Source organism: Harpia harpyja, chromosome 8 (genome assembly GCF_026419915.1).
Source record: "Harpia harpyja isolate bHarHar1 chromosome 8, bHarHar1 primary haplotype, whole genome shotgun sequence".
In the NCBI taxonomy this organism is placed as follows: Eukaryota; Metazoa; Chordata; class Aves; order Accipitriformes; family Accipitridae; genus Harpia; species Harpia harpyja.
Genome location: NC_068947.1, coordinates 37654211 through 37677737, shown reverse-complemented (window position 1 = coordinate 37677737; position 23527 = coordinate 37654211). Strand labels below are relative to the sequence as shown.

The 23527-nt window shown below is 41.2% G+C and overlaps 1 protein-coding gene across 1 annotated transcript in view; it reads left to right on the top strand.

The window, feature by feature from the left end:
* The first annotated feature begins 288 nt into the window (after nt 1-288).
* CRYBG3 (crystallin beta-gamma domain containing 3) overlaps nt 289-23527 on the top strand; it is a 97253-nt gene continuing 74014 nt past the window's right edge. Inside the window, exons 1-2 of the mRNA XM_052794842.1 lie at nt 289-509; nt 16766-16814. Of these exons, the coding sequence (XP_052650802.1) occupies nt 391-509; nt 16766-16814 (168 nt within the window). The 5' untranslated portion in view covers nt 289-390. The remainder of the gene's footprint in view (nt 510-16765; nt 16815-23527) is intronic.

The window sequence follows — 23527 nt, the reverse complement described above, 5'->3', positions numbered from 1 at the left end:
CGCCCCCCCCGCCGCGCGGCGGAGCCAGTCCTGGATGCGCCTGCCGAAAGGAAGGACGCTGCCGGCGCAGGGACAGTGGTGAAACACCTTCTCCGTGCCGCCGCTTCTGCAACCGGGCGGTGCAGGAGCCCGCCTCCCCGGGCGCAGCTTTCGCCCTTGCCGCCCCCCGCACCCGGACCCTCCTCCGCGCCGCGGCCGCCCCGCCGGCGGGAAGGGGCGGGGGGAGGCGGAGCGGCGGCTCCGCCCGGAGGGCGGGCGGCGGCCGCCCCCGGAGGGGGAGGAGGGAGGTGTTTGCCGCCGCTGCCTCCCGCCAGCGCGGGGACTCGGTGCCGGGCGGCTGCTGGCGGCGCCTCCCGTCCCGTCAGCGTCCCGTCCCGCGCGGCGGCGGCGATGTCCGGCGGGGGCAGCCGGCGGCGGGCCGGCACCTCCTGGCACAGCACCTTCTCCCGCTTCTTCATCAGGAGCAGCCCCGGCGAGGGGGCGGCGGCGCGGCCGGCGGGCGCGAACAGGTATGTGAGGCACCGGACCGGACCGGACCGGACCGGCGCGGTCGGGCGCCCGCTGCCGTCCTCTGCCCCGTCCCACCTGCCCCGGCCGGGGAGCGCCGTGAGCCGCCGGGGCGGGGGACCGGGGACCGTGCCGGCCGCCCCGGTAGGTGTTGCGACACCAGTGGGCGAGGGAGGGAGAAGAAACGGGCGTGTTCACTGCGGGGGGGGACCGCCCGGACGTCCCGGGGCCGCGGCCCCGGTTGGTGAGGTGCCGCGAGGCGCCTCGGCCGGTCACGGGGCAGGCGCGGGCCTGGCGGGGCCGGGTTCGGCTCCTGTGAGAGCAGCCCGCGCGGCGGGAGAGCGGCGGCCCCGGCTTGTCACACGGAGCTTGAGGCCGGGGGCGGGGGGGGTTAGCCTGACTGCCGACATCGTCGGAGCTGGTGGGCGTTGGTGGTGGCGTTTTCAATTTAACGTGACCGTGGTACGGCGCGAGGCGGGTCCCGCGTGGGCTTGGCATTCAAGCGGTGGGACGTTATGGGGGTGTTTGCTGGGAGTTGGTCTGGCCGTGGGGTGAGCACCGGCGTCCGGCCGCCCCGCTTTCCCCGGCGCCGCGAAGTTCAGCCGGCTGATGGAGCCCTGCGTGAAACAACGCATTTGCTGCAAATAGGCGACTGTGGGGCTGCTGCGCTGCCCAGGTTAGGGTGGTGTGGGCGGTGGGGCTGTCTCACCCGCTTGTTCCTCAGGTTGCAGCCCCTTCCTTGGAAACTGAAAGCAGGGCAGAGCGCGGAGGTCTGTGAGGGGGTTGGGTTTTTTGTTTGTTTGGGCTTTTTTTCTTTCCAGTTTTCACACACAGTTTTCTTTTGGACTAGTGTAAATCAGATGTTAACGCAATATAAATATTACTGAAGTGTTTAAGTCTCAATGCAAAATCTGTGGTTTATGGAAACCTGGTTATTAATAATTATTTTTTAGTGCAGGGAGGCTTTACAAGATGAAAAGGTTTGGAAACTTCTTGTGTATTTGTTCCTCTTCCTTTTTTTCTTTTTTTTTTTTTTTTTCCTGGTGGCTGATTTCTGTGTGTACATAGGAAAGCATAGGAAAGAAACACAGATAAAGTTTCCTTCTCATGCAGATTTATTACTGGCCCTAGTTAATTAGGATATTTTTGTGGTGAAAACGTGCCAGCTGACTAGGCCTTATTTCCTCAGGTGTAGTATTTATTTTTTGCTTTTAACATGTTGGTTTTAATCTTTGAGTCATTCTTGATACTGCGTAGGTTTGTGTTTAAACCAGCAGACAGGTAAGTACAGTGTAATCAGATAAATAGTGGGTATCACAGTAGTTCTTTCAGTGAAAAACTTTAGGATCTTGCTCTGCATATTCTCAGCAATCATGAAAAATAGCAGAGCGTATTGCTGTCTTACACTGACCATCTTAAATGGTCTCATAAGTGCACTGTGAAGATTTTTAACTTTGGGGGTTTTGTTTTACTGCAAGCATTTGACGCACCAATACATCACCAAGGATCCACCGGCCTTTCATGAGCATGAAACATTGCTTTTTATTTCCTGCAAAAAAATAATAAAAATCAGGAGCAAGGCTGCTGAATCAAGGGCATCTTTACAGTTACAGGAGTAGTGTGGCTATTATGTCTGGCAGGGGTGGTTAAGATATGGGAGAAGGAAAAGGCTTGGATCTGGCTGAGGACCTGAAGAGGCAATAGGAGAGGCTTCATCGGACTCCTTCCTCCTTGCCAGCTCCCTACAGCCCTGGTTCGGAATAAACAAAAAAGCATAGCGGTTGCCTTGGTAAGGAGGAGGATGATGCTAGTTCAGTGGTTTGCGCCCTAAGTAGCCTATCTGTAGATAGCACTCGTGGTAGATCTGCTCTGCTTAACTTGGGGCTGGAGTCTATTATCTTTATCTAAATCACAGTTTCATTTCCTGCAGCCAAGAGCCTTTCCTTTATTAGGAAGCTGGGATAGTCCATGTAGATATGAAAAGGCTCAGGCCTCTTGGCCTTGAACTCCTCACACAGTTCGCTGGAGGGTGGTAGCCGTGATTCCTCTCTGGAGTGGAAGCAAAACAAAAACCCTCCTGCTCTGAGGAGTCCAATTCAGTATGTTAAGGAGCTTTTTTTGTTGTGCTGGGTTGCAGCGTGGCATGTTAGTCAGGAATGCTGACGTTCTCGTATTTGGTTTCCACTGGCAGCCTTCTTCACAGATTAGCGTAATTGCATACATTAAACAGCACTGGGTTGGGATGCTGGGTTGGGATGAGTGCCGCAGGTTTGCTCGTCATGTTTATTCAGTGAGCTTGGCGGTGTAGAAAAATGGATCGCCAAACAAAGCGTGTGTGTGGGGAGGGGGAACCAAAGCTGCTTTGTGTGTTTAATGTTAAGGTGTGGAGTGCGTGAGGTAAGTTAGGGAATATGTCTTTTGTGAAGTGTTATGAGAAATGTATACACCAGGATGGTTAATTTCCCATTCAAATTATCGTTATGATATATATTGGAACCAGATCAAATTTGAAATACATAGGAAGAAACTTCTGTATGGAGATATTTTACCTACCATTGGGTTTCAAAAAAGCAGAACACTTAAGGGGGAGGAGAGGGAGCAGTATGTTATACAGGGCCAAATACGCTCCTGGTGTACCTGCATTGACCTCTGGAGACACACATCATGCTTAATGCCTGTGCAGAGCATAACAGTTTCCTCAATTTTAAAAACATGTAGAAGTGAGCCTGCATATGTCCAAAAGTCGTTCTCCATCTGCTCCCGCAAGTTAGGCAACAGCAGCTGGATGGAAGCCCCCAACTTTCCTTCCCCCAACCCCATAGGTGCCCCTCAGCTTGGCAGGGCATGGAGCTCTTGCCTGCTCTTGCTCCAGGCACTGTGTTCAGACTTAGCTTTAAAAAAACAAACACAAAACCCCAAACCTACTGTGGCCCTGGTTTAAAATAGGAGGAAGGGGATGGGGGAATTGCACTGTTTGTTAATCAGTGTCTTAGACTCTTCTGAGAACCTCATTTGATGAAGAGCTTATGTTAATAACTTGCCCTTAGAGCAATTTGTAGCTCTGATGAACATGAGAATTGCTGGAGGCTTGCTTGCTTGTGGAAGAAATAACTCGTGCAGATTAGCTGCAAGTTTTGTGGTGGCAAAAAGCACAGCACATGCATTAAGGGCTTACTTGGCTTTTACATAAAATGTAGACAAATGTGAGATATCTCCCACCGAGTGCTTGCCTGCATAAGTGTGTTCTTCAGAGTTGGGGCTGCTTTGAATGAGGGCTTCGGTGCTTTTCATCCCAGTTCTTTATCATTAACTTCCATCAAAGGCAGTCATTATGCTCTACTCAGCTATATGCTATTTTCAATAATAAAAAATTGATTATTTGCTACCGCAGTGTTTGTCCTGGAGCAGTCTAAATCCCCAGGGTGAAAAAAATCCCATTGAATTTTCACTATTCTAATGGGAGTCTGATTTTTTTTTTTTTTTTTCCTAAATGCGTGTTTCGTAAGTCCATCTGGATGAAGATACAGCTTCTACAGTGTAAGTCAATCAACTGTGGATTCTTTCAGAAATATGCAGCTTCCATGGCTGAGCAGTTGTTGTGTTGCAAATAAATGTGACCTTTCAGGTCATGTTAGAAGCTGCCAAGGAGGTGTGACACTTTTCACTGATCTCTTTAACCCAGAGCTCCTTTAAACTATGGATGTATTTTATTAGTTATTCTGTATATTGTTTAGCAGGTTCATTTCAGGTTTATCTTTTTTCCCTCCAAGTGCTGTTGGTTGGCTGGTCAAATAACTACTAGTGCAAGTGGGCCTTTGTTGGGTTTGTCCAGATATTTCTTCTGCATCGCTGAAGTGTACCAGAGACATCAAACAGGGAAGAGTAACCTTTTATTTGGTTTTAGAGGGCTGTGTTTTTTGGTTTTTTTTTCAGGCTGAGATTATTGTTCCGTTTATCCATTAGTTTCTAACTAAGAGCTTTCAGAGATGGAAGAACTTTGTTTATTCTGCCTGAGGAGAGATTAGAGAGTGTCTGTCTTCCTCTGGGACTGCCAGTCATTGTTCCTGTTTACAAAGAACGTGTATTTTTGTAGTTGTAAAAACTGTGCATTTGGGGACTGCTGGGAATTGATTGAAAGGGGAGTGATACATTTCAAACTTTCCTTCTGAAGTTGCTACTTCCTGGCTGGTTTTGATTCAGATACTATTAACATCTTTGAAGAAATCCATTGTTTTTTGGAAAAATCAGTCTCTGCTTTCTAATAAAGAAACTTTTTCTTCCAAAAAACAGAGCAGGATTTTTGTTGTTATTGTTGTTAAAATTTAACTCATTTGTGAGTGTACATTTGTGAGTGTGATAGTTTGTGGAACCAGCAAGGGGAATACTCCAACCATACAGAAGAATTCAAATTAGACTTACCTGAGCAAGATGCATTATGAAAATTTTTTGTTCATTTGTTAATTTGGTTTTTTTTTTGTTTCTTTTTGCTTCCTAGATTTTTCTGTTATGCCTTTTATTGCAGGATAATTCAAAATAGTAGCTAAGGCCCTGATTCAGCAGGGTACCAAAGTGGTTGTCCATAATTAAATAGGTAAATAGTTCTGTACACTGTAGTGGGACTAGTTGTTTGGTTAGAATTAGGTGCATACCTAGATGTCTCATGTGACTGAGACCAGAAGGAGCAAGCCCAGCAGCTGGCCATGTATGTGCGAGACATTTCCTAAAGGAAATGTTACTAGAGTATTAATTATAATAGTAGCACTCCTTGGAAGAAACAAAGCAACATAGGTTTTTTTCCACTATTTTAAATGTTAACAGCATTGTCTCCTTTCCAATTATTGGCATAAGTACTAGAGTTAATACAAAAATATTTCTAAAACAGCTACAAGTCTATGGTTTCAAGGACCAGTTTTGCAAAGATGAAAACTCCTCAGTCTTCTCCTCTGGTGAACAAGTGTCTCACAGGTGTAAAAAAAGCAAAATTCAGAAACATGTTGCTGTGGGGATTGTATTTCTGATTATTGAAGCTTCTTAAAAGGATGGAAACCCAAGGACTACTTTTATTTTCGGAGGGGTCTTTGAATTTTATACAATTCAGTTAGTATATACTATTGTACTTACAGATAGTAGCACAACACTATGTTGCTTAGGCTTTCCAGGGGATATTAATACCTCTATTTTTCTGGTAGTTTAATTTTCATTTCTAAAATAATTTTTATAGATTCTAACCAACTTTACAGTATCACTTTTGAAGACTTCTAAGATAAAAAACGTGAGCTTCCTTAGTCATTTCACTTTCTCATGTCAATTTTGCGATATGAAATGTAGTCTCAAACTGTGTTGTATTAATGTGATTTCATGACTTGCCTTATTTTGAAATGGAGTCTTGGTTTTCTGAATGTTCTGGTGTTTCTTAAATTGCTAAAATATTCTACTGAAGGCAGTATATTTGCTTAAGCAGTTCGGAGGTCTTGGGACCGAAGTGTATGAACACTGTGTGGATCTGCACTTTGCCTATGGACAGTGTTGTGTAGCAAAAAATGTAGGAGGAAGTATTTCTCATAAGCACATGAAGAGCAAATGCAGAAAGAATTGCTGTGGCAACAGACTTTTTTAAATCATCAATTAAATGCTACAAATTTAGCCATCAAATTTATTTTGGTTACAAATTTAGCCATCAAATTTATTTTGGTTGAATGGAAAATGTGTTTTCAACACAAAAGAGGGAACCTTGATAATGACTGGAAAGTGTCTGTAGGATACTTCCTGATGTGTATTTTGTGAGTAAAAAATGGGAGAACTGGAGAAGTATTTTCTTGTGTTGAACTGGTAGCCTTGTGTGCCTCTACCAGGAGTTTTCTGCTCAGCCTGACTAGAAGAGCTTGCTGCATTTTACTGGTGACACCAGTCTCTCTTGCTTGTTTTTTCCTGGGTGCTTTTTCTTAATGACATCTTTTAAAAATTCTGTTATGCTCTGTTTATCAGGAGGACAGCAGTTGCTGCTGCTTTAAAGCTTTCCTGGATTATTTTTTTTTTAATATCTCCTATTTTCATGCCATTTGTAAATGCCATTTGTAAGTACCATCGTTGATCCCCAATCCTGCAAACATGCCATTTGAAAACAGTTGTATAATAAGCTGTCTATTCTTTATTAATTCAATAATTTTAACCTTGATAAAAAGTTTATAAATCTGTTTCTGATATGATACCAAGTTTACGTGCTAGTGACCAGTAACATTTATTTCGTAAGAATGTTGGAAAAGTTATCTAACCAATCAGACTGGCAAATATGGAGCAGATTCTACGTTAATGTTGGTTACTATGCTCGACAGATGCCAGAAGAAAAACCTTGATGTAATCTGGTATAATCGTACTGCCCAATATCGAAGTAGACTCTACTCAGAAACATTTATATTTCTTTTCTCTAGCCTTTGTACAGCTGTTCAATGCCCTCACATGTAAAACAGATTAAGTTATTCGGCCAGGGTGATCATGGGCCATCATAATTATTTCACTTAGTTCTAGCCTTTAAACTTAAAGGTGCATGTTCATTGTAAAGACATTGTTTGGTTCTTGCATTTTTCATGTAAATTTTCCTTGTAAAATGTGGCATATCTGTGATTTTAAAACATCTTTATTTCTATGATATTTTTAGTTGCATTTGGAAAGAGGATTAAAAAAAAAAAATCTCTTCGTTTTATACTGACACACTCCATGTAGCTCACAGTCTATGTGACACAGCGCTGCTAATGCAGAACATGAAGCTGACCTAGCTTTGCTACACAAGCAAGGAACAGTATGTAAATAAGAAGCATAAAACAGGTCTGAGAGTAAAAATTGTTTCAGTTAAAACAATCTAAGTTGCTTAATGCTGTCTGTAATCAAACCAGTTTCTAACTGGGATAGTTTAATTGAATATAATATATTTTGTGCTATTCCAACACTTAAATTAATCAGCTGATTGTGACACTTCTTTTGTCTAAGTTCCTGCCTCCTCCTCATGGCTCCATTTCTCCTTCCTTACCTTTCTCTGCTTTCTGTTCCTTTTCCTCCACTTCCCTTCTTATTTGTTTTAAATGAAATAGCAGTTTTGCTTTCCTTTGACCCTCCAATTTCAATCTCACTAACTTGTTTTTATAATTTGCATTTATCTTAATGTCTTTACTTGTCCTCCCCATGTGTGTGGCCTAAGCTTAAGCAGGGAAGTAGGAGCCAGAAACTTCACATTCAAATTTCTGTGCAAACACTCCCTCTCTCTTTAAGACAATCCGCAATAGCCTTGCCAGAGACTAGGGGCAAACCATGTCACTGCTAGTACCATTTGGTTTCCCAGGAACAGTGTTAGCCTCGGGAATCTTGCTGAGAAGTTGGCCAAAATTTTTCATTTTGAAGCTTTTCAAAAAGGGCAGTGTTCTATTTTGAGGGGGAGGGGGACAGAGGAAAGAGCTCTTTATTCGTTACTATTTTCTGTTAAAATGCTAGCATCTTTATTTTTTGTTAAAATACTAATGTATTTTAATTGTCATTTGGTGCAGAAGGCAGTTTTTAGGAATCTTTACTGATTTCCTCACATCTTGTTGCCACTGAGCTTTACAGTAACATTTTCCTGTTGATTCATTTAACAAATGTTTAGTGTACCCTTGCTCATGTCGTTCAATATACATGCTGAAAGTTTGACTCTTAAAAATTGTGAGACTTCTCTTCTTAGATCAGGTTCTGATAGTTCTCCTGGCTGCACAGCGCATGAATGGCTTCACAAGTGTGATGTTAGTATCTAGAGTTAGGTGTTGGTATTTCACTTTTAAGTCTATTGTATTTGGTTGGATTAAAGGGGAGGGACTGAAAAGTTGATTTACCAAGGCTTCCAGGTGACCTGAGAAGTTAATAAACATGATGTTGATCCTAACATCACTGGAGGATGGGAATTGTCAAACTTGGTTTTGTTTATGAGATTACAGGCTTCGGTTGACAAACTGCTGAAATAATATCCTTAGACTCTTTAAGGCATCTGACTTGGTGCCGATGCTCCAATTAAAGTATTTGCAAGTGTAATGGCAGTCGGCTAAATATCGACATACGAAGGGATATAAAAAGACCGGATGTGAAAAATAATTTTCTACTTGATGCATTTGAAGAAAATTAAAAGGATGTATTTTTGAGTCAGTTTATTTAATATCTTCACAAATAATTTGAAAGAGGACAAAACTGTAGCATGTGAAGTTTGCAGATGACTAGAGCGAGAAGTATGGGAATCACCATTTAGATGACAACATTAAAAGCAGACTAAGTTGCCATGGTTGACAGTCAGCTGAACACGAGCAGCCAAAGCAGAGTGCTGGCATGGAGAGAAAATGTGATTCTTGGATGTATAAATAACAGAGTAAATGTATTCTGTGGATGAACTTTGGTTACTAGAGTATTGAGTCTAGTTCCGGTGTCCATGATTTATTCTGAAAAAGATGCTGACAAACTAAAAAGGGCTGTGCGAAGAGCTCCAGAACAATTTGATGTCTGGAAAACCACCCTCGCAGAATAAAATTAAGTAGCTCAATAGCGTTTAGTTCATCAAAGAGAAGGTTTTGAAATGACAGGGTTACAGTTTGAGGAATGATTCTGCCTCAAGGTATGTAACTGCAAGGGGAATGAGAGTTAAGTGCTTCATGTCATAGTAGACCTATGACTTGAAGAGGATATTTGAACCCGAGGCTTTTGTAATCTGTCCCACATAGATGTAGGTTGATCCCGTAGCTGAGAGGTGAAGCTTGACAAATCAAACTAGTAAGCCTCATTTTAGGCAGTGAATTTAGTAGTAGTTTACGTGGAAAAGTCTTATTTACAAATGTGGTAGATTTTCCATTGCTTGATGGTTTTTAATCAAAGCTCGTATCTTTTGGTCAGGTGTTAAAAGCTTGACATGGGTCTCTTAGTTGAAATTTCATAATCTAGATTATGCCGGAGGCAAGCTTCAGTGATCATAAGGGTCTGTATGGCAAGTAGGGCAACTGGTATATATCGAAAAATATTACTCAAAAGTCCGAACTTTTAGCAGTCATCTTTTTAATTACCACCTGGAAGCTGGAACAGAGAAGAAACCAATACTAGCTAACCTATGGCTCTTTGCAGATGTATAATAAAAGTTTCATAACTACTACTGGTCTGTGGATGTGGTTTGAGAATCCCTGTAATGTGCTGAAACTTCACGGAGATTTTGGTCTTGCACATCTATATTTGATAGTATTATTAGACTTGTGGTTTTCTGCTCATTCACATTCTTCAGGGAGGCTCTTGCACAGCTGGATTTTAAAGTACTAGGTGACAAGATCCTTGTTAGTCATCTCTGTGTTCCTCTATTGAAATATCCTTCTGGAAGGTCACCACTGAATGTGCCACTGTGTTGGCGCTAAGTAAAACTGGAAGTCATGATATTGAAACCAGATGAGGTGTTGCTTCCCAGAGAGGAGCATTAGCTTTGTTCAGAGAGAGATAAAAGGCAGGGGTCAGGAACTGGCATTACACCCCAGAATGCTGAAATAAAGAAACTAGCAAGAAAGGAAACCTAAAAGTGACATTAGCCTAGGTAAGGACTCCAGTGGAGAGTGAATTGTATCAACAGTCCCCAAAAACACATTGTCTTGAGGAAAACTGTTTAGCTAGTATTGTGATGGAGGTGTCACAAGTGATGTCATGAAACCTGGAAAGATAGATAGATATATGTATAGGTCAGGTTTAGTTTATTAGCATTATGTCACTAAAGCCAGATGTAGAAGCTTTTTGTCTCTTGGCACCCTGGAGCATCTTTCAGGTTAGACATTGCTTATTCTCTTACCATTACGAGTCATCACATTAAATGGTTAAATGGTTTCTGAGTTAATCTGAAGAGAAGACCAGTTAAAAACAAATAATGGTAGTCTAATGCAGTAGCAAAGAAGGTTTGACTATTCAGGGAGTCATCTGTCCCTGAAGGGAGAGAAAGAGAGACGGCAAAATGATAGCACACTCACCTATCTGGTAACATCTGGACTGTGTGAGAAGTTAAGTGTTGGAGCTGCAGCATTGGAAGAGAGTTTGCTTCTAAGCAGTGGGAGAAGGAGGGAGGGTCGACATCCAGCACTACTGTCCAAGTTGAGCCTTAGCCAGCTGTCTGTGTTTCCTTAAGAGACAGCCCATTAATTTCCCCCTTCCCAAACAGCAATCAGCAGCCTGTACCTTGTCCTTGTAAAAGGAACCTAAAATGTCAGAGCTGTTACTTTCTGTTTAGTGAGCTCTGCATCTGGTCAGTCTCATCAAAACATTTATGTTCGTGCTTTATTGCACTTGCATGCTGTCTAGCTTTTTTTTTTTCTGTCTGACACAACACATTCACAATCTGCTCCATGCATAACATGGGTGGGGTAGATTAATAAAGGAAGAAGGGGATGGGCTTTTAATTTGCAAGTTCCGAGGGATTGTTATGAAGGATGAGGATGGAGGCAGCAGACTTCTCGCACCATAGAGAGATGCCGTGAGAGCCTTTTGAAGATGTGATTGTTTGTAATTGTCTTGTTCCGGTTTTAGAGGCAGTTGGAAAAGATCTTGCAAGCCGTGTACTTAAATTTGCTCCATTAAATTGATTTTGTTTTTCTTGACTGTATTCCCTCATGTATATTAACTAACCTGAGTTTGAATACTTCTGCTTATGTGTGTCTACTTTTTGTGTGAGCAACAACGCAGGATATGAACATTTGGCTCCCCCATAAGAATCTCTAACCTCTCCTACATAAGTGTAATGATTAAAAACTTGGACCACAAATCTGCTTCTGATTTAGACATCACCTGTTCAAGTATTACAGAAAGGTCAGAACAGATTTTCAGCAGCAGAGGAACAGAAAGCGTTAGAAAATCACACAAAGAAAGGTTTGTGCAGAGGATACAGAATGGGATCTTCTGTAACTTGAGTTTAATCTTGATTATATAAAGAATAGGAGTGATGCTAATCAGGTTAGGCATGCTGGCAAGACAGTAAGGAAGAGCAGCAAGGCAGGAGAGGAAAAGAGATCCCTCTCCCTTCGCTGAAGACTAACCCATCCATGTTGGATGCACTAATACGTAACAGAAAAGGTAATGTCTGGCAGAAATAGCAGCAGGAAGGCAGTATATTACATATTTGAGAAGTAGTTGAGAGGCTTGGTTTCTAGTCTTAATTCTGACTGTCTCTATTACTCTGGGCGTTATTTAATGTTTCCATGCTTTTTTTTTTTTTTTTTTAATCTATCAAATGAAAGTAATATCTGCCTAAATATGTAAACAAGTGGTTGTGACAATTTGTAAATGACTGCCTGTATAGTTAAGAAGTCCACAGAAGCAAGTTGGTGGGGCAGAGGCGTTTTCTGTCTTCCTAGGATCATGCTTTGCTCTTTCACTTCTTAAAAGCAAGTACAAAGTAGATTCAAAACTTGGGTTAGTAGAGTCCTATTGCTGGGTGTATCATGTAACAACGGTAGTTTGTGCAGCACAGAGATGAAGAATTATGAGATTCATCTTCCCAATTTAGCAAGTGCTGAAACGCTCTCTTGAGAGCTGGCTGGCTGATCTAGCAAAGCCATGTGTCTGGTTAAGCACAAGCTTAACTTTGGATGTGCTGAACTGGAGATAGCATGCTCAGTACCTGCCATGGCAAAGCACTCAAAACATGCAGCACTCTGGAAAAGCTTGAAGCAAGGATGAAACTCCTTGGAGCCAAACTTTAATAATACAGATGTAGCCCAAATAGGGGGAATCCCTAGTTCACGGTGAGCCTATATATACTACCAGTCTGTTGTTCTCAGTTCTTAGCAAAGGCATAAGAGTTCAGTGGTGTGATATCACATAGCTACCAAGTCAACATTTATAACAATATTTAGTTGCAGAGATTGTCCTGTAGAAAAAAAAATACATAACCCCCCTTAGAATACAGTTCTTGGAAGTATAACATCTAGCCACTAATGATAGGATAGCATGGGCATATAAAAAAAACTTAGAACGGCTAATTTTAACATAAATACTAAATGTCTTGTGTATTTACAAAGAATTAGTTTTAATTGTGAATGCCATAGCTTAATAATTGTGTTCACTGCATCTCTGAATATAGACTTGTATGGACAACATGGGTTTACGTTGCAACGTAAGAATATGTGTGGCATAATTACATTAGCTTCACCATGGTTTTTTTTAACGGGGAGTGTAGGGTTGTGTGTGGGCCTATGAACTTTACTATTTTATCTTCCTCTTCAGAGAATTTGTGGGGGAAATACTGTGCAGTGTTCCAAAGTTTGTGATTAGTGACTGTTCTGTGATTGATGGAATGATGAGACGGGGGGAAAGCCCTAAAAATTGTAGGGGGTTGGTAGCGGGAAGTGATAAGCTGCATCATTTGAGCCCAATGAGCAGTAACCAGCCTGTTCTCCAGACCAAAGTACAAAGCATGGCACGAGCTAAGGTGTCTGAGGTGTTTAGGCTGTAGAAGGTAAAAAAACCCCAATTTTATTCTAAACAGTCCAAGAGGCCTGTTTCCAGCAAAGCGAGCTTTTGTGTTGTAAACTTCATTCATGCAGTGTGAGTCATTTGGTTTCAGATCCATTTAAAACCAGGCCCTGGCCAAGGGTAGAAGTGGTTCACAAAAAATAGCTTCAGTGGTGAAGTGAGCTGCAGTGGTGCGTGCTTCCTTGTTCCTGTCTGTTGAGTGGCATTCATTGCCCCTTCGTTTGTGCAGGTACAAATCACTGGACTGTAAACTGGATTGCAGACTGAATTTTTCCTGATGGAAACTTCTGCTCCCCCCTTGATTTTATCGAAGACCATGGCCCTACTGAGAGCCCTGCTCTGCTGAGTTAAGGGTGGGAAGAGATAGCTGAGATTGAGGAGGAAGGCGTGGAAATTTCTAAAGCTGCTTCTGCTGACAAAGTCAGCATGTTGAGGAACTACACCCCAAAGCAAAAGGTTAAGGAATGTAGAAACGCTAGAATATAAACCATGAAAGGGTGTGGGGAATTGCTTCCAGGTTTATGTTTATTTTATGCTGGAAAGGAAAGTTTTGATACTTTTTTTTTTTTTACTTGTTGATTTTAAGATGCTTATCTGCTGAATTGCATTCTTTCGGTTTTGGTATGTACACTATGGAATTTCAGAGCGATCTGTCCAAGCCTGGCTGGCTAGAAGAAAGTAATACCAGCATATATTTCAAATACAAACAAGAAATAGGAAAATGAAAGAAGTTTTTGGAAAAAACATGATGTGAAGGGAAGAATATGAGCAAAACAAAGTGATAAAAGAATAGGGACACTGGTGATCTGTGCTGGCGATACTTAATGAAAGCAAGGATCTCATTTGTGGTCTGCAGACCAGTTCCATAGAGTGATATCCTGAAGCCAGGAGGAACGTCTGGTGGAGATCAACCTCATTATTCCACTTTTAAGTACAGGGAATTCCTGTTCCTGTCAAGTGTATCAGCATTAGGAAAAAACATGCAGATCTGAGAAGGGTGTTTTTTTAAAAAAAAACTGGGAGGGAGAAAATAGGTTATGTAGTGAGAAGCACTTTTATTAGTGTGCCAGATTGCCCAGAAGTGATTGTGACATCTCCTTCATGAAACACATTAACAACAGAAGAAATTAATAGGGTAGAATATTAATTTATCTGTTCTGTCTTACAGGGAGGCAAAGAACAGCCAAGGCTTTCTGTCTGATGCTCTCCCTGAAAAAGCATCTTTGCATTTATGAATGCATTATGAAAGATTACCTGAGGTGATCTGAAAGTACATGGTTTTCAACTTGAAGAGGATCCATAAGAGAGAGGAAGGAGCTTTTCTTTTGATGTATCTGAAAAGATCTGAAAGATCTCGAAAAACTTAATTGCAGGAGAGTTCTGTTCTCATTTTTGTTGAGGGAATGTTGTCTCTGAGCAGCTGAGAGGGAAACTAGCATTTAGTCAGACTGGCTTTTGTATTTTGTGTGTACATCAATGTATATTTAACTCAGGTGCCTAATCCACAACAGGAAGAAAACCTTTCTTTTCAGAAGTCTTACTGAGACATGCTTACCTGTGGTTAACAGTCAGTAGCAGTAGGAGTACTGGTACATGGAAATCCTTTCTCCAAATCCTGGCAGAATTTCACCAAAATGCAAATAATTATTTTTTATTTTTATTTGAACAGCTTTCAGTTCATATCTTCATACAAATTCAGAAATAAAGGTTTGTGCATTTGTCAATAGCGAAGCTAAATTTCTAAAATTGATGGAGGGTTTTTTGAAGTGATTATGACTTCGTTGCAATACTGAACATTTCTTGCATGATATATTGGTACAGTTATTTTTCTTCAGCTTATGATATGCAATGCAGGAAGTGATGTCTGTCATTAACATTCTTTAATGTTTTTCTTGATACATTTTTGCTTTTAAGTTTGTGGTGGGTTGACCCTGGCTGGATGCCAGGTGCCCACCAAAGCTGCTCTATCACTCCCCGACTCAGCTAGGCAGGGGAGAGAAAATATAAAAAAGGGCTCGTGAGATAAGGACAGGGAGAGATCACTCAACCAATTACCATCGCGGGCAAAACAGACTCGACTTACTGAAAATTAATTTATTGCCAATCAACCAGAGTAGGGTAATGAGAAATAAATTCAAACCTTAAAACACCTTCCCCCCACCCCTCCCTTCTTCCTGGGCACAGCTTCGCTCCCAAATTCTCGACCTACCCTGCTGGCAGCGCAGGGGGACGGGGAATGGGGGTTACGATCAGTTCATCACACATTATCTCTGCCACCTCATCTCCCTCAGGGGCAGGACTCATCACACTCTTCCCCTGCTCCAGCATGGGGTCCCTCCCATGGGGTGCAGTCCTTCTTCAGGAGCACATTGCTCCAGCGTGGGTCCCCCACGCAGGGTCACAAGTCCTGCCAGAAAACCTGCTCCGTGGACTCTTCTCTCCACAGATCCACAGGTCCTGCCAGGAGCCTGCTCCACCGTGGGCTTCCCACGGGGTCACAGCCTCCTTCGGGCACCCACCTGCTCCGGCGTGGGGTCCTCTCTCCCCGGGCTGCAGGTGGATATCTGCTCCACCGTGGACCTCCATGGGCTGCAGGGGGACAACCTGCCTCACCATGGTCTTCACCAGGGGCTGCAGGGGAATCTCTGCTCCGGTGCCTGGAGCATCTCCTCCCCCTCCTTCTTCACTGACCTTGGTGTCTGCAGGGTTGGTTCTCTCACATGGTCTCACTCCTCTCTCCGTCTGCAGTTTCTGTGCCGCAGCAACTTTTTTTTGCCTTCTGAAATGTTATCCCAGAGGCATTATCACCACCGTCGCTGATGGGCTCGGCCTTGGCTGGTGGCGGGTCCATCTTGGAGCCGGCTGGCATTGGCTCTGTCGGACATGGGGAAAGCTTCTAGCAGCTTGTCACAGAAGCCACCCCTGTAATCCTCCTGCTACCAAAACCTTGCCACACAAACCCAATACAAAGTTGCATGTAGCGTAAAGGTTTTGACGAAAATGTGCTCTGGATTCTGCTTAAGGATTGTTTTAAGAATCGGAAAGCAGGGGAATGGTTCCCTTCATTCCAAAGATGGGCTCTGAAGAAAATTTTGACCAAGGTAAATTGGCAATAAGGACATATGTGTCTTTGGACTTCTGACTTTTAAAATGGAACAGTGGGTGTTGCCTTAGTAATAACAACATGCCTCTTGTCCCCTTTCTAAAATTTCTTCTGAATTTGCCTGCAAACCACCATTAGGTATGTTCGGTTAAGATCTGTTAAATGTGGTAGCTGCAATTTGTGATGATTCCATCCGCCCTGAGTACGTTCCACTCAATCACAGTCCTCAGTATAAGGACTGGGGGTACATTCTAGCTGCCAAGTGTGCCAGATAGTGCTATGGCAATGAATGTTGCTGTAGTAGATAATTGATCGACTATAGTATCATTTTTACAGCAGAAAATAATATGTATGCACAGAAAGTTTGGGGGTTTTTCAGATGGAAGAGCTGAAATGCTGTGTGCCATTTCTGAATGCTGGAGTTTGAAAACCTCTGTATGAGGTGAAACAGGCATTTTGCTTCCATCTTCAGCTTTTTGGGGTATGGCTTTTTCAGTTGCAATATGTGCAGAATATGGGCTATGCTTTGGAAAATATGTTCTTCTGTCCTTTTAAGTTAATGTGCTCTTGTGTTTAAATTGAATGATACTGTGTTGACTGTCAGGTAGACTTGAATAATGCAAGCCCTCAGTGTTACAAAATATCTTTGTCTTTCAGTTCTGAAAACAAAGGGAGTGATGCCATAAATTTAAAGAGCAACCAAAAGGTAAGCACAACTCTGCCTGCACTTTTGAAGGTATGATTTTTATTTACTAATATTTGAGCTAAAGCCTGCCACCTCTGCTTGTGACTACTTGCTAGTGTTCTGATGTTGGATGTATTCCTGTACTGTGATGTAGCACCTGGTTGCTATTTTCTGGGTTAGGGTCCATTACGCCAGGGTACTAATACACATGCAGAAGACAGAAAAACTGTCTGTGCTTCACATTCTTAAAATTCACATCTTTACTTACATTAAAGAAGTGGGAGTCTAGTGCTAATTCTACATGCAGTTAGCCAGCGAAGAAGGAAGCTGGTATTTTTATCAAATGATGGTTTCAGGCATTCCTCTAAAGCACCATTTCTGTATAATTTATTAATATCTAACCAGCAAGTGTTTGCCTGCCTGAAGGTCCACTGGTTTCCAACCAAAGCGCTGTAAGATCTTTTGCTGAAAATCGTGTGCATGTTGGCTGTTATCTACCAGTGTTACCTGTGTTAATCATGCTTGTCTTGTCCTGTAAGCATTTTACTGCAAAAAAAAGACGTGCTTCTCTGTTATCAGGGCTTTCCTCTATGTCATTTGACACAAAGTGGTGTTTGCCTATAAAGTTGTGTTTAGACTTAGTCCAATATCATAAATAATTATGTGCAGGACAGGGCCTGGTGATAACAGCCATCTTTGCTGCTGTCATATCATGCCTTGCACAGAGCCATTTTAGTGATTCATTCACTAAGCACTTTTGGTTGGGTTTTTGTTCATTTTGCTAGTTGTTTTAGTGTAATGCAGATAATATTGTGGCTACTTCCCCAAAAGGACCTTGACTAGTGTGCCAGATTTATGTGGGGATGCAGTAGGCTGCTTAACACACTGAATCTGAAATTTCTATCCTGCGTTGCATTTATTGAGCGCTAACAGCATATGGAGAAGGAGCGGTCTTCTTCCTGTATGGCCTACAGTCTCTGTGTAGTTGCATCTTCAGTATCTAGGGACTGTTTGTTTGGGCTTTGCCAAAGGTGAAGAGACATTGCAGTTGCCTCTATACAGACCCAATTCAGTCCAACAGCTCAAGCTTGAGCTGTTAGCTCAAGAACAATTCCATGTTGAATGTAGTTTAACTACATCAAGGTGGGAAACAATGTGGTGACATTTGTTCAGAAGCTCTGTGGATTCAAGCCAACTCTGTCAGTTCCAAGCTCCTGGAAAATGCCACTGAATGCCTTCCTGTTATCAAAAAACATGGACTCTTGATTTTATGCCTTGAAATGCAGGCAGAAAGGATTCTGATAAACCAGAGGAAATTCTACTATAATAGAAGCAAGTTTTCTTCATTTCAAAAAAACTTACTTTTCTATGTTAGATCAGTGAAAAATTCTAAAACAAATTTTCCTTTTGAAGACGATTTTGACTGAGGAAGAGGAATCATTTAGCATACCTGCACAGGACTTCAACAACAGGTATTGCTTAAAAGGAAGTATGAAGAGGGCTAGGTGTCAAGAAACAAGCAGGATGCATAGGTGGAGCAAAGGGAACATAGCAGGTTTAAGTTACCTAAGAGTGTTTCTTTCTTGCCAAAAACTACATCTCATTTATTTTTTTTAATTTTAAAAAGCCCAAATTCAGAGTCTTTCCTGCTGAATCTAAATTCATTGTAGTATTCTACTCAGAACTTGTGTTTTTGAAATACTGTACTAAAAGTTGGTGCCAGTATTAATGCTGTAAAGTTTTGTTCCAAATGCCTGATCTGTTTTCTTTGTCTGGCTGTAACATTTTATTTAATTATATTGTCTTTGACCTACATTTAGGAGTCTAAAGTGTTACAATGCACGTTACATTATCTTTGAAATAATATCTGGTGTTTGTATAGGCTTTATAAGAAAGGTGCGGTTTTCACATTACTATAATGTGCTGGCTGTTTAACTGTACTGAGAGCTTCCTGTCTAACTTACTTCCCTCCTTCTTAAGCGGATCAAAAATCTTCTGATACACTTGAACAGTTTCATATGCATAGTGATGAGTACTTTTAGCGCTATAATTTTATAACTTGTGTGCACTGAAATTACAGCTAGATAGTAAAAACTGATTCAGAGGAGGTGGAGAAAGTATTTATTTTCTACTGCTGCTGCCCCCCTCCCCCCTTTTTTTTTGAGGAACATATTTTTTTTTTCTACCACTGCTCCCTCCAAGACACACTTGCATTTTGATAACACCACACTGTCTAGTGTCTGACATTGGCCAAAATAAGCTGTCTTGTGCAAAGATCGCTAGAATGCAGCTGAACAGTTGGAGAGAACTGAGACTGTCTCATTTGAAAGGGGTAATGTATAGTATTGAAAGATGTTCCATTTTTATTCATTGAGTCATCAGGGTTACTATGGGCTAAAAAACATAATGTTTTGTTGTTATGGAAAGTGTACTTTGTGAGGAATGCCTAAATCTATATACCTACATGGATTGGGTTTGGGCAGGTTTCCATACATGTCCATGTCTCTGAATTGTGCTTCTAGCTAGTCATTTCAGGTGGATGGTGACTAAAAGTTGAAACCATATTGTGTCTGTCTGTCACCAAGTTAAATGAGCTATCATGTTTCTGATAGACTTGCATGTAGACTTACATGCTGTGATTTTGTATATTCATTGGCTGTTTTGGCAGGAGGCCAGGGGCGAAATAGCAGGGGAACTGTAAGTCTCTGATTTAGCCGCAAAGGTCAGACATCTAAATTATAGCTGACTGGGTGAGTGGAGCTGCGAAACGTGCTGAGCTACAGTAGCTCTTCAGCTCTTCTGAGCACTTCAGTTACCAGTTCTGTACTTTAACCCCTGCTATTTTTTTCCATGTGATGACATATTTAGCTCATAGAGGGAGGTAAGGGTATTTAATACTCACCTTATGAAAATATGAAGCCAAATCTTTCTGTGCCAAGGTGACTTTATCAATCATCTTGTGATCACTTTCGAGAAAAGATTTCTGAAATACATGTCACATCTATTAATTCATTGCCAGAAAGTACACCACCACCCACCACTATTTATTTACAGATTTTTTTTTTCTGCTTCTGTTTCTTTGAATTAGAGCTGTAAACAGTACTTTTTCTGAGTAAATGCTCCATTTGAATGATGTGATTGTTGAACAGATGGTTGTGTGCATGTAAACAGTTCTTTAACTTCATGTTTAGTGTTCTAGGTATCTGCATTACATAGTGTCCAGTACATGTTAGTATTTCATTAACCTCACTTTTAGTGATACAGAGACTTTGTTTTTAAAAGGAATATTGCAACAGTGCTTCCTACAAGAGTATGTTTCACATACTTTTGCTTTTGGTAATGCCCTGAAAATAGAGGTTTACAACTGGGACATAGGTTTTAGTTTGTTTGTGTGGAACAGCTACCAAATAAGCTAACACCACTACTGTAGCAAGCCATGTGCTGGAGAGTGTTGTGTTAGTACAGTTTTGAAGAAATGACATAACACTCTTGTTGCACGTGCTTGTGGCACAAGTCTAACCTGGCTCCTACCTGTATTACCGTACTGTAGTAGTAGCAGCAGTGATAGGTGCTTGGGTTAGTTTCAGTAGTTGTGAATGCGTTAGGTCCCAGGCTTGCCCTGTCTGAGGTTCTCATCCAGCTGAAGGCTTTGTCGTGACAGTGTAGGCAAATTCACTGCTGATCATCCCCAGATATCTTTCCTGTAGCAATGCATGGAGGAAATAGCACATTATCCCATAATTGATTAGGAAGGAATTCTTAAGCATCTCAGCACAGGAACTACTATGTGAGCTCTGTCAGGCAAATGCAAAAGTTTGAAAATGTAGGTTCAAATACAATATACCAAATGTGTAATTTAGACTTCAGTATTTCAACAGCATTAAATATTTTATAATTTGGCCCATAGGCTCAAGCCTAGGTGCTAGTTGCCTGGATTAACCAGAGGCAGTCTCAACCTTCATAGAAAAAAACACAGGGGCAGAAAATACTGCAAAGATTATCTAGTCCACTCCTCTGCCCCAAGGTGAGATCTCTGTATCTATGTTATACCTGACAGAAGTTTGTCTAACTCGTTCTCAAAGACCTCCAGGGATGGAGATCTCTAAGATCTCTGCAACTTCACCAGACACCTGTTCTACTGATTTCATAAACCTTATAATTAGAAACTCTTTTTCTTAATATCCCATCTCAAGCTTCCTTGCTACAAATTAAATCTGTTGCTAATTGTCCTCTGACAAGTACTCCTGTATACTGTGAACATGGAGAAGAGATAATTCTGTAGCCCTGCTTTCTCCCATGAATTTCATTTCAAGGTAAAATAAAGATGGCTATATTTAAATGGTAGACACAGCATTAAAATTTGATGGCAAGGACTGCAATTATGTGATAAGATGAAGCCAGATTCTTTCTGGAGTTGCAACAAATAGGACAAGAGGCAACAGGTGCAAGGTGGAGCATGGGAAAGTCCAGTCACCTATAAAAAATTTTTTTCTTCTTTTTTTCTTTTCCCCCCTCTACCATAAGAGTGGTCAGATATTGGAACAGGTTGCCCAAGGAAGTTGCAGAATCTTTATCCATGGAAATATTCAAAACGCAGCTGGATGAAGCCCTGCTCTAACTGGAGATGCTTTGACCAGGAGCTTAGACTACATGAGCTCCCCAGCCACATTCCTTTCAGCCTAATTTGTTCTGTAATTCTCTGTCACATCATTTTTCATTTGATGTGTGAATTCACATAAGTTTTAAAAAAAAAAAAAAAAAAAAATCCCAGGAAATTGCTGGATATATTTAGCTGTTCTTACTGAATGTCCCTAATTCTGACTTTATAATTTGTTTTAAGTTCTACAAAAAGTTAGAAATCAAAATTAAGCCCAGTGTCTTAGTTAACTGCATACTTTTCCATATAGCATGGGGTTTTTTCATATTGTCATGGTTTTATTTTATATTGTCTTTATTTCATGTGTATGTTTATCTAAGTAACTTCTGCTCAGCCTGTGTGTGAATGCCTGCTGAATGCCTGTGTCTTAGACCTAGTAATTAGAAGTCAGCAAGAGGGATTCTACGTCTTTTGGGAGCCGAAGGAAGTGGACTATTACTGTCAACCATGAATTTTTTAGACACCTGAGAGTTACTTTTAAAAACTGTTGCTGCCCACAACAATGAATGAAAGACAAAACCAAAATGGTTTTGGAGTTTACATAATCAAGATTTCTCTTGTGGAACCTGAAAGCAGATCTTTTTCTCTTTGGCAATGATGTATACTTTTGCTGAAATGGAATTTTATAGGCAAGTACATAGCACCTTCTGGTTTCCCAGAACACTTTGTTAAATTAATGGTGTTAACAGCTGTACGTGTTCAGCAAGACATTTCAAGATCATCCTATCTAAAGTCCTGGTAACTTCCTTTGTCATACTGAAGAGTTTTAGAAAGGATGATCCTGAAATATGCTTCCCTCTCTACTAATGTTCTTCAAAGAAAGGATCTTGAGCAGGGAACTTCATTTCAGGATGGGTGAAAAAAAAAAAAGGGCTTAAACCTTGCTCAGTTTGGCAAAGAAAACCACTGAGGATACAGATGAGAAGCAGAAGTGTGGTGCCAGATGCTGTAGCCTGCCAATAGAATATAAGTACGGGTGGAAATCACATTATCTCACCCCATTCCCAGTGTACTGCCGGCTGGTACGCACCTTCTGCATTGAAAAGGTGAACTTCACCTTTATTTTTTAATGTATTTTAAAATGTCAGGGAATTGTCAAGTAAAAGAGAATAAAAATTATTTCATGTTTGTGGAAACATTTTCACTAAAAGGCAATAGAAGTGTAATGCTGGGAGAATTTAGAGGAAAGAACAGAAATAAGACAGATAATTTAATTCTGTTCTCTCTGGCTCCATAATAGACGTTGTAGTAATAAGGCATTGGTTACATACTGAGAAGTGAGTACCAATTCTTAATCTTTAATCAGAGCTTTACAATAATTTCAGGAGAAAATTCAGAAGGGAGAAATTTTGAAGTAACCGCAAATGGTGTAGACAGAATTTTTAAATGATAAAGCTCACTTTGTCATTCTAGAGACTTTCACTGAGTTTACAATTCCCCATAAGGTGACGTGGCAGAAACTTTATTTCAAATTGTACCTCCTTTTTCTTTACCTTTTCATTTGAAGTGTTCACCCTTACCACCTCGTTTTTTGTTCTCTTGTTAGGAAAGGTGAGTCTGGATACTTCCTCAGATTTTAGGAGGACACTAGAGTTTCAGAGAACGTTTGTTTCATCTTTTCTTTCCCCACCTGACAAATTAAATCTACATTAAGGACTCCTTGGTATTTCAAGAATTCGAATGGATAAACAAATTTGTAAAGTCCCAGTGCTGAACTTTCAACAGAGGCAGTTGTCTTTCCAAATGTTAAAATAGTCATTGAATTTAAATAGGTTTATTTTTTTAAATGCAAAACTGATAAAGTTTAACCAAAAGTCCCTTCCTGTTGTTTAACTTTTACTCCTGATTATGAAGATGCCATGATTGCATTAGTTTTTCTAGTTACTCTTGTCTTCTGGCGTTGTCATGACTGGATTTTTTCATGTCAAAACAAGCAGAGAAAGGAGGATGTGGAAGGAAAACTTCACAGTATAAAGAAGCCGAAATATTTAGAGGTTCAAAGCATCGGTTTTTTGTAGAGATAGAGAACTCACCTTTAACTTAAATCCCCCCAAAATCCCAAGGCTATCTTTATAAT